Source organism: Diuraphis noxia, unplaced genomic scaffold, assembly GCF_037042655.1.
Source record: "Diuraphis noxia isolate RWA-SAM2 unplaced genomic scaffold, SU_Dnox_SAM2 contig0004, whole genome shotgun sequence".
Classification (NCBI taxonomy): Eukaryota; Metazoa; Arthropoda; class Insecta; order Hemiptera; family Aphididae; genus Diuraphis; species Diuraphis noxia.
The window spans coordinates 29,361,012-29,378,627 of NW_028301714.1; the positions used below are offsets into that span (position 1 = coordinate 29,361,012).

At 26.8% G+C, this 17,616-nt stretch overlaps 1 protein-coding gene and 1 long non-coding RNA gene across 5 annotated transcripts; one reads left to right on the forward strand and one right to left on the reverse strand.

The window, feature by feature from the left end:
* Positions 1-311: 311 nt before the first annotated feature.
* Positions 312-2,658, reverse strand: LOC149055932 (uncharacterized). The gene is made up of 3 exons (XR_016191478.1): positions 2,411-2,658; positions 2,174-2,342; positions 312-817 (listed from the first exon to the last, which is right to left on the reverse strand). It is a non-coding gene; the product is annotated as an uncharacterized LOC149055932 (long non-coding RNA).
* Positions 1,697-15,621, forward strand: LOC107163699 (juvenile hormone esterase-like). Of its 4 annotated transcripts, XM_089226241.1 has the most exons (11): positions 5,974-6,214; positions 7,641-7,829; positions 11,030-11,218; positions 11,491-11,640; positions 11,714-11,873; positions 11,986-12,171; positions 12,232-12,425; positions 12,802-12,967; positions 13,678-13,859; positions 14,133-14,401; positions 14,484-15,621. In XM_089226241.1, exons 2-11 carry the CDS (start codon positions 7,800-7,802, stop codon positions 14,680-14,682), a joined length of 1,725 nt encoding a protein of 574 aa, XP_089082367.1. In that variant the 5' UTR covers positions 5,974-6,214; positions 7,641-7,799; the 3' UTR covers positions 14,683-15,621. The 4 variants fall into 4 exon arrangements, with proteins under 4 accessions (XP_015366726.2, XP_089082367.1, XP_015366725.2 ...); XM_015511240.2 differs by lacking the exons at positions 5,974-6,214; positions 7,641-7,829 and adding an exon at positions 1,697-1,844; XM_015511239.2 differs by lacking the exon at positions 7,641-7,829.
* The last annotated feature ends 1,995 nt before the right edge of the window (positions 15,622-17,616 follow it).

Genomic DNA, 17,616 nt, shown 5'->3' on the forward strand with positions numbered 1-17,616 from the left:
TCTCATGATTATTTCATATCATGTTTAGGAAATGATAAAATAGACATTTGGTGAAAATAATTTTCATAAGATTTAAAAAATAAACTTATAATAATATATAACTGTAAGCAATGACATTTTTTATACACTGAGATATCAGTCTTATATGATGACCAATAACAGAAAAAATAATTAATAACCTGCAATATTAACCAGGAAACTGTTTTTAAGTATTTTAACCACTAAATATAACCATATTATATTGTTTTAACTGAAAAATAATACATTATTTAAAAATAGTTTCATGTTTTGATAAATAATGTGGTATTAAAATGATTATAATTACATAATATATTTTTTTATTTATTGATACGACTTCAACATTAAAGTCATTAGCCGGGAACAAAAACATGTTAACATATATACATCGAAACATAGACATGTAACACTCCCGAATACTTACGAAAGCAACCACAAAATGTTAAGAGCCTAAACTTCGAAGTCTTTACGTTTATATCAAATAATAAGCTGAATCGCCGAAATACATTATTCTAAATAGTTACAATTTATAATTAATTTCAAATGTTAAACACTAGTTGGGTCCGTTCAGACCTATATTCTGTATTTCTGTGACTTTTGCATTTTCACGGCCCTCGCTGTTCAGTGAGGTTGTCTTTTGCCGGTGATGTGCAACGTCTTTTACAATAATCGCGGTACGGTCATAAAAAACAGACAATGCTTATTATAGAGCCGCTGAAACCACCAGTTGCATATAATACGATCGCAGTAAATCTTTGGCTTCTGTGTAATAACGTAATGGTTGATTTGATGAAAGTTTCTAAAACGTAAAAATATAACAAATTTAACACAGAATTAAACTTTTCCGTGCTATTATAAAAAAGAAAAAATCCCATTAGATTATACGCACAGCTAAATGGTTTTTTGGATTGATTATATATAGGACTCGGATTTATATGTAAATACATATTTTTACTATGACATGATAAATTAATTTAGGTAAGTGATAAATTCGTTTCAAGGGATTTCCAATGAAATTAACTATATTTTATTTTAAATTTTTTTTATATATTTTGTCATAAGTACATGTTTTTACATATTTCTCAATAATTCCATTTTTCTTTCATATTTCGACAATTTGTTCATTTAAGATATTTTATTATTTATCTAATTATTAATTCTATAATACGATTGTATTTTTCAATTTTTTTTTTTAAATTTCCGGTGTTTCCAAAAAGTACAAAATAGTAGCAAAATAATACATAGTATTAAAATATCTACAGTCGATGTATGTTTGATACTTATGACTTCAATAAACAATAGATGATAGATAACGATTTATTAACACGTGTTTGCGTTTGAACTATTGACGGTAAGTCAGTATACCTACATTAACGAATTGGTCGTGTTTTAATTTCGTGGGTTTAATCTGTGTTCGTTGTTCGTTATTCAATATAATTAGGTAGTAGAATAAATATTTATTTTTTTTTTATTATATTTCATTAAATTATTTATTATTATTATTTTTTATTGATAACTAGATAGTTGTATAAATATATTTTTTTTAAATTTTAATTCATTATATTATTAATTATTATTATTAAAATTTTTTTTTTTTTGATAATATATATGAATTTTTTAGCATATATTTATGAACATTTTTTTGTTGTATAAATATACATACATACTTTGGTTATATAAATACATATGTTACCGTCAATGTCAGAAATAAGCTATTATCAGTAATTACTAATCAATATTAGCAATGGCTAATTAGGTAAGGCAATACTGACAAGACAATGGCTATAGGCAATATATAAAATGCCTACAATCGATAGTTAATTTGGGTAATATATTATTATTTATTATTTATTTATTTTATTTTTTATTTTTATTTATTTATATAATTTAAATCAACATAACCATGATTATTATTACGTATTATCTAAATATATTTTATTTATTTTCATAAGATAAACTACTATGGCATTTTGAATTACATAAGTTTTTAGCTGCTCGACAAGCACATTGATCATTTTGGCGTTTTGTTTTGTTTTTTATTATTATTTTAAAGTGTTTTTGACATACAAGGTCATCGAACTTATTGACATATTAGACATTTTTAACATGAAGTTGTTAAGCGTAAATTAATTTGCATTTTGTTTTACAATGACACCTTTGATATCCCTGAGTCCCAGCAATACTGTTATGCCCGGCAGCCTCTCAGAGAGTAATTTCCCTTTCTTTTGCGGAATTTGTGGTCTTCTTAAAATCGAGAAAGTTTTCGTCACATGGAACTATTTCTGTTCACGTGTATCTCTGCTTTAAGAAACCATTTTCTGTACCTAATATTGTACAAATAAAAAATTAATTTTTTCTTATAATTTTCTTATTTTTAAATTTAACCACTTACATAGTTTTTACAAGCCATCTTGAACATCAGTGACAACGGCTAATAAATTACGAGGTGATCCTCTAGCCTTATCAACATCAGGGATACTAAAATTATGTACGATTATTTTGTCAGAGGGAATAGTTAACGCGATAAATCAAGATAACTAATCGATAACCACCTTGGAAAATATCGATAAATGACAATAATATAACATCGACTATATTTACCAGTTAATTACGGAAATATATATCAATAGCCTACAATGACTGGTATGCACCGGCATACTGACATTGCCTATAGTCATTACCGTTAATGCCGGAATTACCGACAATGACGGTACACATATAAATCCGAGCCTAAGTTATATAGGTACTTAAATTTTAATAAATTTTAATAGAGGTTTGTAAAAAATATTTAAAAACAGGACTGATATTCTTTCTGTCTTCTGATAATAATAATATTTTGCGATGATTAATAAATATTTAAACACTTCTTTAAGTATAACTACTTTTTAAATTAATTGAGGTACTATACTATTATTAAAGATGATAGAATAATGTTTCTGTCATTCAAAAACCTATATTGTCCGAGTTTTTTGTACATTTCATGTTCGCATATGCCATATATAATATATATGTATATATATAAATATAATTTTTTATTCACTATAACATTTTAAAAATGCTTTGGTTTTGGAGTTACTTATGACTTTATGAGTATTAGATAGTTTTTGATATTTTTTTCAATTTTTGTTGATGAATAATATTTTACTAGAAAATGTAGTACAAGCGGTTCCTCATAATTTCTTATAAGTGTACCTAATTTAAGGGCGTTAGTATATTAGTATATTACACAAAATATTTTTAATGAGGTTCTAAAGTTATAAATTTTGACATAATTCGTTAAAATCATGAAAATGTGAAAAATTATATTGTAGTTGAAAATGTATAACATTATATTCAATTTGTATAGATTAGAATTGGGAATTTAGTATGATATTCCAAGTACGTAGTTCATAATGACAACGAAAATTCTAGAAAAATATATACACAATTTTTCTTTATAGATATTTGGAGTTTTAATTTGGTTGAAATTACATGTTTAAACGAAGATTAACATTTAACAATGTTAGTAATTTTACTGAAATTCAGTTTCAAATTACTTTACTTATAATAAGTAGTTATAGTTCACTAAAAAATGTGCTTCGTATATATTTTAAAGTGAAAACCTAACATCAAAATAATAGGTATACAGCTCTTTAGACTTTAGTATGTTGTATTGAATGTCGAATGACTATATTAGAAGGTACTTGACTCAAAAATTGAATGTTGATTTTTACATAAAAAATGTGGCCTGGTAGTCTGGAGTATGTATTTTACTATTTTAATGAAAATATTATTAATCAAATTTAAACTCAATAAGTTTTTTTATGCTGAAAATAATTAATATTTATTACCCAGAGGCCATAGAGCATAGATAATAGATATATCTCATATATGTATACTTTCACCTCTTTACCCTAAGTTTTCCCAAATATTTATTAGTTAGTTTTTCAGTGATTAAAAAAATTGACCTAAATTAGCAATAATAGATTGAACTATAGATATTCTACCATCGATTGCTGACTTTATAACTTAGCGAAACTATAAATTATTCACTTAATAGTGTTTTTCTCTCTGTTGATTCCATTTGAGTCTATACGTTATACCTAACGTTATTTTAACCGAAACAAAATACATGAAAACTGCCGATCTTTCAATATCTGAGTAATTTTTCAACTACAAATAATTTAAATATTTTATTAAATTAATTAAATCATCTTAAAAATAGTATTACAATAATATTATAGAGTTATTTTTTGTTAATTATATTCAAATTATGATATCATATTTTAATTGATTTGATTTCCACTGCATCAATTAATATTAATTGGTCTTAGGAAGTATTATATTTTATAACCAATATTCCTTGAAGTAGTCATGGATAGGAATCGAGTTATCATGATCTGAATTTACATATACGATCACTTGAATAATGTGTCATTTAATTCGTTGTATGGACCATACCCATTTCCAAAAAAGTTAGCAGACGAAGTAACCAGTCTATTCTATACAGAGAAACGTGGAGAACTATAAGGAGAGTACCTCGGTGTATCTAATCTTATAGTGAACATATGGACAAATTCTGTGACTATCGAGTACGTCATCACGATTGTTTAGTTATAAGCGTAGGTGTGCACGATTAAATACATTTTATACAACCCTAAAGTTTTGGTTTAGCTCCATCACCATTGATGGCACGAAAAAGGGATAAAAATGGCCAACATTGACACTAAGATATATGAATATGTTTTGATTAATACAAGGATTTCTTTGATTAAGGAGAGGCCGAATGTTGATGAATATGACTTTTGGAAAAGTTTGCCATTGTTGTCTGGATTGAACGAAGATCAAAATTAACCTTGACTAACTTAACATAAGATCAAGGATCAATTAAAATTGAAACTTGATTATGTTTTATCCACAAGTTTATGAATTAAATATGAAACTAAATGGTTTGGAATATTTTGGATATTAAATTATTTGATTATTGTACAAAATTAATATACTTATCTATGAATAGCCAATTTATATTATTTTTATATGTTTATATTGGTTCAGTTTTATTGATGTATTTATTACTTTATTTTATAACTTAGGTGTACATCTAAAATTATGCAAGGCGATTATGTTATCAAATAACACTCTTATAGTGTTTTTGTGTAAATTCTACCAAACATACACCTATAACACACAGACACCAACATCACCCAAAACAACCCAACTTTTGGAGGCTATATCTTGTTAACGGATTTACGAAAAATGAAAATTTAAAGGTGAAAATTCATTGAAAAATAGCCTTTTTAGTTTATGAAATTTTAAGTATAGGTCGTCATTTGAAAATCAAAAGTTGATAATGCTTTACCTGATAAATATGTAGATTTTATATAAGTAGGTACTTACCTACCCAGATACATTATTTTAATTTTATTTTTTTATATTGTAATTCTATATTTTAATATTTTGATGAGTATAAGTACTTACTTATTATGAGATACTACTTCTTAATACGAGAAGTCTTGTGATATGTTTGATATCAAATAAAAATGAATTATTTTAATTGCATATATTTATTTTGGTTTTAATATCAGTATATCACTATTATATCAAACTATTGGCAAAGTAATATAAATTACTATATATTATGACATCGCGTCGCAGTAGTAAAATTTTCTCTCTATTTGTTCGCATATATTTCCGTTAATAATTACCAGTTTTTTGCGTTCTTTGTTGTAACTACTCTGTTATAAGTGCATGCTTAGGCTGGTGTCGATTTATGTTCGGTCCACCCAAAACTCTCTGCATAAGAATAATTTTTGTGGTTTCCACATAGATATACACGGCTGTCGAAAATACGGAAGTTATTTTAAATGTTTACATGCCCGAAGGTCACACGGTCTGCGTTATCTCACGCCGCTCAGTTACAAGTGCCGATTTGAGATACGACCAAATCACACCCATTGTATACACTGCGTACTCAGAAGCTTTTCTTATACAATGGTGTCATAGTGTTACCCTACTGTCACTAAACTAAAACTCTTTATTCTTTTCCTACTTCTACTTATTATGCCACAAAGTACGTCCAAGCCTTCATCAGTCATTACTCGCTCGCTTTCTTCAACTTTCACTACTTCTGAGAAGTGCACTTCGAATGATGACATTTTAAAAGCTATTGAATGTATCCAATCATCTCAAGATAAATTATTGGCTGGTCACAAACAGGGTTTGTAACCTTTATGTTTTTTTCAGTTTCGGTTTTCCAAAATAATATTGTTAAGGTTTCGGTTTTAATTATACATTTTAAAAATATGAAATTGCGGTCACAGTTGCGGTTTATACCGGTTTTAACCTGCTACAAAAAAAAATAAATATTTTAAAACTTTATGCGATTATAGAACCGTAATAATACAACCAAAAAATATACATAGGTATAGATAAATCTGGTAGTTTTCAACCAAGTATAGGGATAGACAGCTCTTTTAAAAATCGAAAACCGTATGGTAACATTACATTCCAATTTAAAATTACAACTAATAAACTTATGCTTTATTATTTACATTTCACCTTAATTAACAATTATTGTTATCAACTTCTCATAACAAGAAAACAAAAAATATTTTCAACTCTCAATAATTTCGTTTAAATATTTTTTGACAGTACTCAGTATCGCTCAGCTATAGCATATAATATTATAGTCTACAAACAGTACAAACTACAATCAATTATTATCAAATTATTAATAAAGTAAAGTATATATTAATAATTTAATAATTAGACTGTGGATTGTATACTGCAGGCAATGATTTTTATTTTCCATTACATAATATAAAATATTCTTGAAAAGAATAAAATATAAATAAAATAATAAATAATGTTGAAAGCGTAGAAAAAATGGTATATTTTTTTTGAAAAATTTATTTATAAATAAGAAAGTTATAACCGACAAAAACCTTTAAAAACCGAAAAAATTGAACTTTAAAAATTAGGTTCGGGTTTTGGTTTGGTTATTTAAACATTTGAAAATAGTGGTTTTGGTTAAGTTACGGTTAATAATTAACACAAGGTTCCCGGTTCTATAACCGGTTATTTTCGGTCCGTTTACAGTCCCTGCAGGTCACAAACCCATAGGCACTGAATTCTAAACGAGTATCAGCGCTCTTACCCCGAGATTTGATTATTTCTCACTTGAAATTTCTGAGCTCCGTATTAAAGTCGACCTATCAGAATCTAAGATTCTTGCTCTTAAGTTAAACACATCAAACCCACATACCGTCACCCCACTCAGATGTCTTACAAGAATTTACCGAGCGAGATCGATGCAAGCTTAATGTCATTATTTATGGTCTACCTAAATCCACGTCAAGCGATCTCCCTACTAAAATTAACGACGACAAAATCATTGTACGCGATATAACTTCCCGCAGAGTTTGATGTTCTAGAAATTCCGGTTAATGTCCTTGAAGAGACAGACCACATTTCAGGAGGGAATATAGGTTCATGTCTTTTTGGTGTTCTATTATTTCGATACCGCATTTTCATTTTACCAAGAATAAAATTTTCCTCGAAATGAGATACAAGTTTTTGTTCATTTTTGTCATTACTAAATTCCATTTTTAAATTAATCCAAGCATCGTTTATCATATTTACAGGAAGAAATGCCAATGCTGGTATTTTTTGAGCCAGTAAGATTGAAAGTATCGTCATTTTGATACTTATTACTGAGACCAACGTTTTTAATTTTTCTGTAAATTGATTGAGTGAAATAAAAAGAACACGATGAATGTATTGCAAAATTGAACCCTTTATGAATGGCATTTATTGATGCTAACTCAAAATCGGTAATTATTTCCAAATTATTTTCATTCAAATATATTCCGTTTTCAACGGCAAAGTTGTTAATATTTGTAAACAACTGAATGTATAAATCTTGATCGCTGGAAGTCATCAATGCATAAACTAATGTTACAAAAGTTTTGTTATTTCCTCTTTTAACTGAACCGTGTGTAACAAATAATTGATTAAATAATGTAGGGCAAGATTTAAATGTACCATCCATTATCTAAAATGTTGCGTTTTTTTAAAAGTAAACAATTTTTAGCTGTATTAAAAATCATAACAAAATCAGTGTCCCGATGAAATGATTTTACTAAAAATAATTTGTTGTCTAAAGTATTGAAGTATGTTTAAGTGTTTCGGGTACAGCAATTTCATTAATTGATTTTGGCTCATTGTATGCCTGACCCTTTCTTCGACGTTTTATCAAACATCTAGTTGAATTTTTAGAAATTTGTGATACAATAGCTACAGATGTGGACATTATTGACTCTTGATAAATTTTAGATGTAGTATCATTTTTTTCATCAGCTTCTCTTTTGATACCTTGTTTGACTTTTTTAATTTGTAAATATTGTGGGTCTAGCCCACGAGAATGGTCGTTAGTTAAAAAAGACTTTCCTTTTGGATCAATAATATGAACATTATTTTTAAAAATCGACTGTAGGTATACGAGCTCCACATCGACAAATCTAAATAAACATAATATTATCATCAGTTTTTCTTTGATATTGTCTACTGTATAATATGTATAAATAGCCATTTATAACATGTCGTTTTTCACGAACAGACGGAGTGACGGTCAAAATTAATTCCATTTTAATATAAAAAAACTTAATAAATAATTTTATTTTGTTAATTTTTAATTGAGACTGTTTAAATCCTATACTTTCGAACTTCGAAATAAATGGCATAAACAATTTGAGAACGTATTTCATTTGGTGTTAGTAGTACCAAATTAAAGATAAAATGTTATTAAAACGATAAAGAATGATACTTATGGTTAAAAGAGTAAAGATAAAATATTATTGAAATGATAAGACAAATAATTTCGATGGACAAAATTTTACTTATACAATTTTAGAATTGTTTGTAATTCATGATATTTGTGAGAAGACGTTTTATAACATAAGATTTTTATGACACCTGACACTTGACTTTCGAACACTTGATATGGTACCGTACTTGTACATGGTTGTCGCTGCGGACCGTATCAAGGTATAAGCCTATAACATTGAGATCAATAATAAATGTCAAATAATAATTAATTATTATTTTAAGTCATAATTTAAAGCTTATAGTTAATTTGAATCTGAACTCTTTTATTTTCCGTTAATAACATTATTTCCTGTAATCTTTAATAATATGTAGATCATTTATAAGCTTAAATTTTTCGGAATCGTTACTAAATTTAACTGAATTTATTTTTTCGAATGTAAACCAGCCCTCAAGGTTTTGACGAATATTGTTGTATTAAATTGTATATTCACAATTTAAATTAAGTTGATCAGTTGTTTAATAAATTGTCAAATTTCTAATTTCTAACAAGTATATAATATGTATATATATATATTTTTTCTATATATAATGTTTATTTGGTTTTTTTAAAATTTAATTTATGTAGTTTTGTTTACCAAACTAGTATGCATCCGACAGTCGTTCTACTTCCGTTTGTAATTCGTTATTACAACACATGTAGATGAAAATTAAAGAGATTTATCAACATTTTTTTAGATCATATAGAAGTCAAATAAAAGTATAAACTTAATTAACCATTTTTGATCTGTTATAACTAGTATTTATTATTTTTATCATTTAATTTCAACTCTTAACCCTTATTTTAGACAATTTATTATGATAGATTTAGTTTTTTAATGATTAAAAAACTTGACCTGATCTAATAAAATTGTAATCAATAGATACCCACCGTCGATTGCTGACTACTATAAAATGGGGCTATATAATATCAATATCGCTTACTAGTGTTTTAATCATATTTGGTTTAATTTGAACAAATAAATTAATTAATGTCGCACTTAACGTTATTTCTACAGTATACGGACCGAATTTTAAGAATAATAATCACATTTTATAAAAATTTTTAATTTTATTGAATTAACCATGTCCTTTTAATACTTAGTAAATTGTATTACATAAAATATTGCTTTATCTATACAAATATTAATGCTGAGTATATGTCTTGAAGTAAGTTTTATGTTTCTATTCATTATGGTAATACGAAAATACGATTGTTTTATTATATATTTACATTATATTTAAAAATCGTGAATTAGATTGTACATTTGCACATAATAATATTATTAATAATATTGTAAATACTTATTAATGACTAATCCATGTATTATTTTCTCTATAACATTTTTTGTCTTTAACATATTTATTGTTATTTGTTAGAGATTTAGTTTTGAGCTTCATTATAGCTCTAGAGTCTATAGTTATCTAGTTACACAATATACTCGTATTTGACTTATAAATTTAAAAAAAGATTTAACTGATTATTTATATATTATAGACTAATATATGATGTTTTGCTTCTAAACAAATAAACATCTGACATAAACAAAAGTTGTAAATTAATTAATTTATCAATTCGTTTAGAATTTAAAAGGTATAAAATATTATATATTGGTAGGCATATTGTAATAGTAATGTAGGCACTCAGAATAAGTTTGATACTGAATCATTTTTATTTGATTCTTTATTAATGTGATATTAAGATGATAATTTTTACTATACAATAACATTATACCTAGGATCTATGACTTTTGAGTATAATACATGTATATTATGCAATATATACTCAATTGTTATACTAAATACAAGGTAAATGAATACGATTTATCTTATACGTTTATATATTCAATTTAAGCTGTGATTTAGGCAGATATGTACAATAACATCATAAACTGGTAAATCGGTTATGCTTATTTGTTGTACATTATGCCATTATTTTAACTTTCTAATGGATACATTTCTTCACAAATATTTCTGTATGTGGCTATACCATGCACCAAAAAAGTTTATATTTGTATGAAATTATTTTACATAATATTTTTATAATAATTAATCACTATTGACACTTGAAGTCGTGATTAATAAAAAATTAATTTTCTGTTATGAACAAAAATATATAGCTACCTTTATAATATTTTTTCACTTGTTATAATAAATATTTTTATTTCAGATAAAGATGGAAATATTTGTTATTTATATATTATTATTATTCGGGTTCGTATTTGGTGCGGATGAAGTATTAGAATTAAAACAAGGAAAGTTGACTGGTAGTAGTTTGAGGACAAGAAATGGACGAGAATTCAAAGCATTCCAGGGAATACCCTATGCCAATTCACCAACTGGGGATCTTAGATTTAAGGTTAATCTTAATATATCGTGTTTCTTAAACAAGAAGAGTAAAAAATTAGAAACCGTTCTCACTCGCGTTAAATGACTTCATGGATATATCATATGTGCGGAAATAAAAATAAAGTGATGGATTAGTAGTAATTGAGCATTGATATAATCTATCTATATACCTACATCCACTGATGGTCGTATAAAATGTGACACTTATTGCACACTTTATTGCCTATAGCAAACTCCTTAAAACTGGCAGTAACAAAATGTAATTCAGATAATTGTTTTTAGGATCCAGAACCAGCAGATTCTTGGATAGGTATTTTAAATGCTACTACTGAGCCACAAGTGTGTATTCAGAAGAATTTGTTTTATTATCAACAAGCAGATATTCTTGTCGGTGCAGAGGACTGCCTGTATCTCAATGTGTACACTCCAAAAGTAATCAATTTTTAAATAATTTTTGTTTAGTAATAATATTATAATATACTATATAATTTACATATATGTATAGATACCAAAAAAAGGTGATAGAAAATTGCTACCAGTTATGTTTTGGATTGCCGGTGGAGGTTATTTTGCGGGTTCAGGAGGTTTAAGTTTATATGGTCCTCAATATTTGTTAGACAAGGACATAGTTTTAGTCACCTTTAATTACAGACTTGGAGTTCTAGGTATATTTATTTGAGTAATTAATTTTTATGGTTAATCTTTATTTAAGTAACTGTGCTAAAACATAGTGATATAACTTTAAACATTTAATACATTTCTAATTAAAATGTTTAGGTTTTTTAAGTACTGAAGATGATGTATTGCCAGGTAATTATGGTATGAAAGATCAAGTTTTAGCACTAAAATGGGTCCAACAAAATATTGACAAATTTGGAGGAAATCGAAAAAAAGTTACTTTACTTGGACAAAGTGCTGGAAGTGCTAGTGTTGGCTTACATTTGTTATCACCGATGAGTAAAGGTAAATTCAAGTATCTAAAAATATCAAGATACAATCATGCACATATATTATATGCTATAGGTTTGTTTCACAAAGCAATCATGGAAAGTGCGTCGCCGTTAAATTTATGGGGTGTAAGTCCACCGGGATGGGCTGAACGAAGAGCTTCTACTATTGCAACTATTGCTGGATGTCCCAAAGAACCAAGACAAATGGTTAAATGTTTAAAAGAAGTACCTGCGAAAATTTTAGTGAATCTATATAATAGATTATTTGTAAGTATATTATAAAGCTTTAACATTAAGAAAGTTATAAGGTGAACTATGCATGGATTAATGTAAAGACATTTTCCAATTATAGAAAACCTAATTTGAAACTCTGATACACTTTTTAGTTAGTACTAAATATATTTTATACACTTTATACCTATATTTATTATATTTATGAAATTATAACCTTTGACGCAAAATCATGTGAGTTTTTCATCTTGCTGTTACTACTGCATACCTCATACTAGTAATTATAGTTGTAAATTGTTGTCGAAGGATTTAGAGGTTCACGGCCTCCGACATCATCATCATCATCAAACATAATCGTCAACCTATGACTAATTATATGTTTTAATCTATTCTATTCTATTTATTTTTACAGGAATGGAGAATTTATCCAGTAATTAATTTCATGCCTGTTGCTGAAAAGTGTAGTAAAAAAAAAGAATCGTTTTTGTGTAAATATCCTTTATTGGACTTTAAACAAATATCAAAAGTTCCAGTTTTAATTGGAATGAACTCTGGAGAGGGTGGTATATTTGCTTCTCGTAAGTTATTAACTATGTTTATATTTCGACAGCAATTATTGATTTAATTGCTATATACATAAGGATCTACGACGTTTCAGCAATAAGTTAATTCTACGATGTCTGTTTCGGCGTGTGACCGTTTCAGTGATACGGCAATTTACTTATGTTTGTCTTTGTAACACAGCCTCACCGTATGGCGTGTGGTAAAGAAATTTTATTTTATTTTTTCCAACTAGGTATAAATAATTATAATTATATTGATTTAATTATTTATGATTTATAGTGATTGTGGTATATATTAATACCATTGATATTAATATTTATGTTTATATATTTTTAACTGTAATTACTATAAATAATTATAATTCTTTTGGCTTATTTATTTATTTATAATTTAAAATTACTTATTATATTTTAAAATTGTAATATAATTTTTTTTTTTGCTATTTATTTTCACCCAAATGGTTAAGAATGAAAATCCAAAACGGACATCGTCGAATTGACATAAACATAATATTATCACCGAAACATCCGTTCCGAAATTTCTTATGCATAATATTGATTTAAATAATGTCATTTTATAATTATTTGTTTTATTCTATGAGTATTTATTATAAATATATATCTTTAAAATATTCTAGTTTTTTCAAATATATAATTACGATTGAAATGTGTTAAAAAATGAATTAAGGTTATATTTGTTTGTTTGTTTTTTTTTTTTTTTAAAGGAATGTACAACGCAACCGATCTTGTGTACACTGAGTTAAAAGATAATTTCGATCATTACGTATCGTCATTTTTAATGTATAGATATACAACAAAGTATTCTGATATTTCAATAATTGGTGACAGGATATTTAAACGATACTTCCCTGACGGGACTTTGAACGATCCTTTGAATGCTGTTAAAGTAAGTTTAATTATTATGTATTCATGTAACAAAAATACATATAATTAGTCAAACGTAATTGTAATGCTGTAATGTTTTTTAAATTATTTTACAATTCAAATAGTTAAATTTAACAACATATATAGCAGGTTTATAATATAGTGTAGGTATTGTGATGAATTTTGACGATCATCTCAATTATATAATAATAAAAAATAAAAATAAACATACTGCAGTTAATTATACAGTAATTTATAATGATTTACCTTAATAATTAATTTATAATGTTTATAGATGATTTCTGGTGGTATATTTTTACACGGTATATTTCAAATGGCAATCAAGTTATCACGACCTGTGTATTATTACATATATGATCACTTGAATTATGTATCATTTAATTCGTTGTATGGACCCTATCCATTTCCAAAAAAGTTAGGGGTAACACACACAGACGAAGTAACCAGTCTATTCTATACAGCGGATCGTGGAGACCTACTGGGAGAGGACCTTGGTGTATCTAATCTTATGGTGAACATATGGACAAATTTTGCGATCACCGAGTACGTTATCATGGTTGTTTGGTTATGATGGTGTCTGCGTACACAACTAATATATTTAATACAATTTAAAATTTTGGTTTAGCTCTATAACAATTGATGGTTCGAAAAAGGGAGAAAAATGGCCGAAATTTAACACCAAAAAATATGAATATGTTTTTATTAATACAAGTATTCCTTTAATTAAAGAGAGACCGAATGTTGATGAATACGAATTTTGGAATAGTTTGCCATTGTTGTCTGGATTGAATGAAGCCCGAGCGTCAGTTAAAACTGAACTTTGATTCCGTATTTATAATCAAATGAACTTAATTAACTAATATTTAGTTTAATTGGCCTTAATTACTTAGATTATATTTAAATCAGTTGATATTGAAAATTATACAAAAAATAATGATATATTGTATAAATATTATAAATATTTAGTAAAGATAGTACAAGAAATGTAGAAAAAAAATATGGACTACATTTCTATTATAGTTTATTTTAACATTTAAAACATAAGTTGTAAGAAAAAGAAATAATAATAAGAAAATTATTTATACTCAAGCACTAACTGTTTCATTATTGTGTCTATTAAATTGTAATCAAGTAGTAGGTAAATGTTCTTAAACACTTTTGTAGTAATTAATAGACAGTTATTAATTTTTATTTCATGATATAGTTTAAGAAGATCGTGTATACTACTATATCATAATGAATTAGTTAAGTGTTATAAAATATAAAAGTACAGTTTGTAATTTGTATAGTATAGTAGATTAAAATAAAGTTAATTAGTTGAAAATGTACACAATTTAACACCTTAATTATTGACTATCATAAAATTGTGTAAATAGGTTTATGATATAAATAGGCATTATCAAACAATTATTACAAAATTTAGTTTCAAATATAATAATTATATTCGTAAAAGTTTCAAATCCGCAATAGAAATAAAGATTTGGTTTACGACAAAATAACATAAAGCAGATACCCATAATCATAAGACAATATGAAAAAAAAAATAGATAGGCTTCAGAACCCCCAGTTTTTTCATTAAAATTGCGCCTTGGTGCAGAGAGACGTCTTCATCAGTCGTTTAGTAACTTTCTGAATATTTGTTACGATACAATACTCACATGAATAATAAATTATTTCATAAGATATCAAAATTATATCGTATACTTACTATTGTATGGTACTAACTGCAAGTTTTAGGACGAATAATAAATAAAATCATTGTACCTTGTATTTTTTTATCTCATCACCTACTCCAACATTTAAAACAAAATTTTGTTTTTCTTATTTAAAATACGCAGAGCTATCTAATTGACATAATCTATTTTGAATAGATTTAAATTTTTTTTTTTTAAAGCATTTTGATATATCTTAAATTATTTTACTATATAGATAGTTAGGCAGTGCAAGGAGATGTCTCACAAATTCATATAATTTATTTATTTATTTATTATTTATCCAGATCTTAGTTTTTTTTATAAATATATTTTTTTTATATTACGAAACACGAGTATTAGGTATAAGTGATTGTAATGACAGAAAACGAGAAAAAAATAAAAGAGAAAAAAATGACAAGTAATAAATATTAAAAATGTATAGAATAAATATAAAAATGACTTATCAATAGTTATATTAAAATGTTATATTAAAGTTAAAGACCTGGTTAATTAATTAACCTAACCTGTATCATTCCTTACTCTTATAAGTGCTGGAGAATGATACCAGATCCAAATATTACCTTTTTCCAAGTGTTTGGAGAGATCTCAAGATCGTGTATTCGAGAATTTAGTCAAATACATCGTACAATATAATTGCATGTAAAATATGCATACAATTAAATAATCGTCATTAATATAAAAAAAGTATTATATTAAATGCCTTTCCTGTTTCGCAGTTGCCTACGGTCTATGCTGTAGCAGTATTAAGAGACACAAAAAGTAATTATTAATCAATATACTCGAATCCAAATAATTAAATACACAGATTATTGCTCACCATAGAGACATAGAGAGTCCAGTTGTCGCTCGTAGCCCTAACAACATCATATAGTTCCATTTATGTTTCTGAAATATGACATTGAAACAAAATGTTTTATTGCAAAATACCTAACATTTAATAACAATTACGTAACTGAAACATTTCATATTAGTTCCTATATGTCTGCTTATTGATTACAAACATTTTAATAACATTTCGATATTTCTGATATTACGTACCCGCATTTTTTTAAATTTGTTTTTACAAGTTGTATTCCCATGAAATTTACTATTACATATTTTTCAACCCCACGGCAGGCACAACGCTTATTATTACAACCAGTCTTGCAATGGCAACATTGGAACCCTTGAGGGCAGTCTGTATATCGATAGCCATTTTAAATAAGTGGTAAATACGATGACAGTTGTACACATACTAAGATAATAATCTATATAAATTTTCGATAGGTATGATATTTTCAAATGTAACCTCCACGGCTCCACCGATGTTATGATATATTGTATAGTAATTGTATACTCAATACTGTATAGGTTCAGTGTCTACCTTATCTGTGGCCGATAAAGTTTTATTGATCTACCCAATTAGTACCACAATTATTTTAGCAATCACTTTATCATTGCTCGTTGGCCATTATTTTATAATAAAATCAACATATTTTCCCAAATCATACGGTTATTAACGTTATTCACTAGAAAATAACAATAATTCAAACATTCGTTGGTAAATAACGTAAATAACCGGCGAATAACGTTAATTTCCGATATAACATCATTTACCGTAACATAAATATAAACAATAACTTCTATCAAACTGATATTATCAACAATCCGGTGTCGTTGGATGATTTTTATTTTCAAGCCTCCCCCCCCCCCCCATTGAAAAATCCTGCTTACACAGCACTGCTCGTAGGATTCGGAATTGGAAGTTCGTTACTGTTATGGCTTGTGCTCTCCTGCACTCTTTGAAGCGACGACACGGACATGCCGACCAAAGAGAGGCAGATGGTGCCTGATCAAAAGACATCTTTACGCATCATAAAAGTAGATTTGTCTTAAGTTAGGTTACAATAACTAATATTCACAATTTTATTCACAATAATATCATAAAAGTTACTTAGTAATATTATATAAACCTGGTGAACTATTTTTGCTCAGAATTTTTTTTATATGCATTGCAAATTTTATATTATGAAGTCAATGTTAAGTTTTTTTAACACATTCATT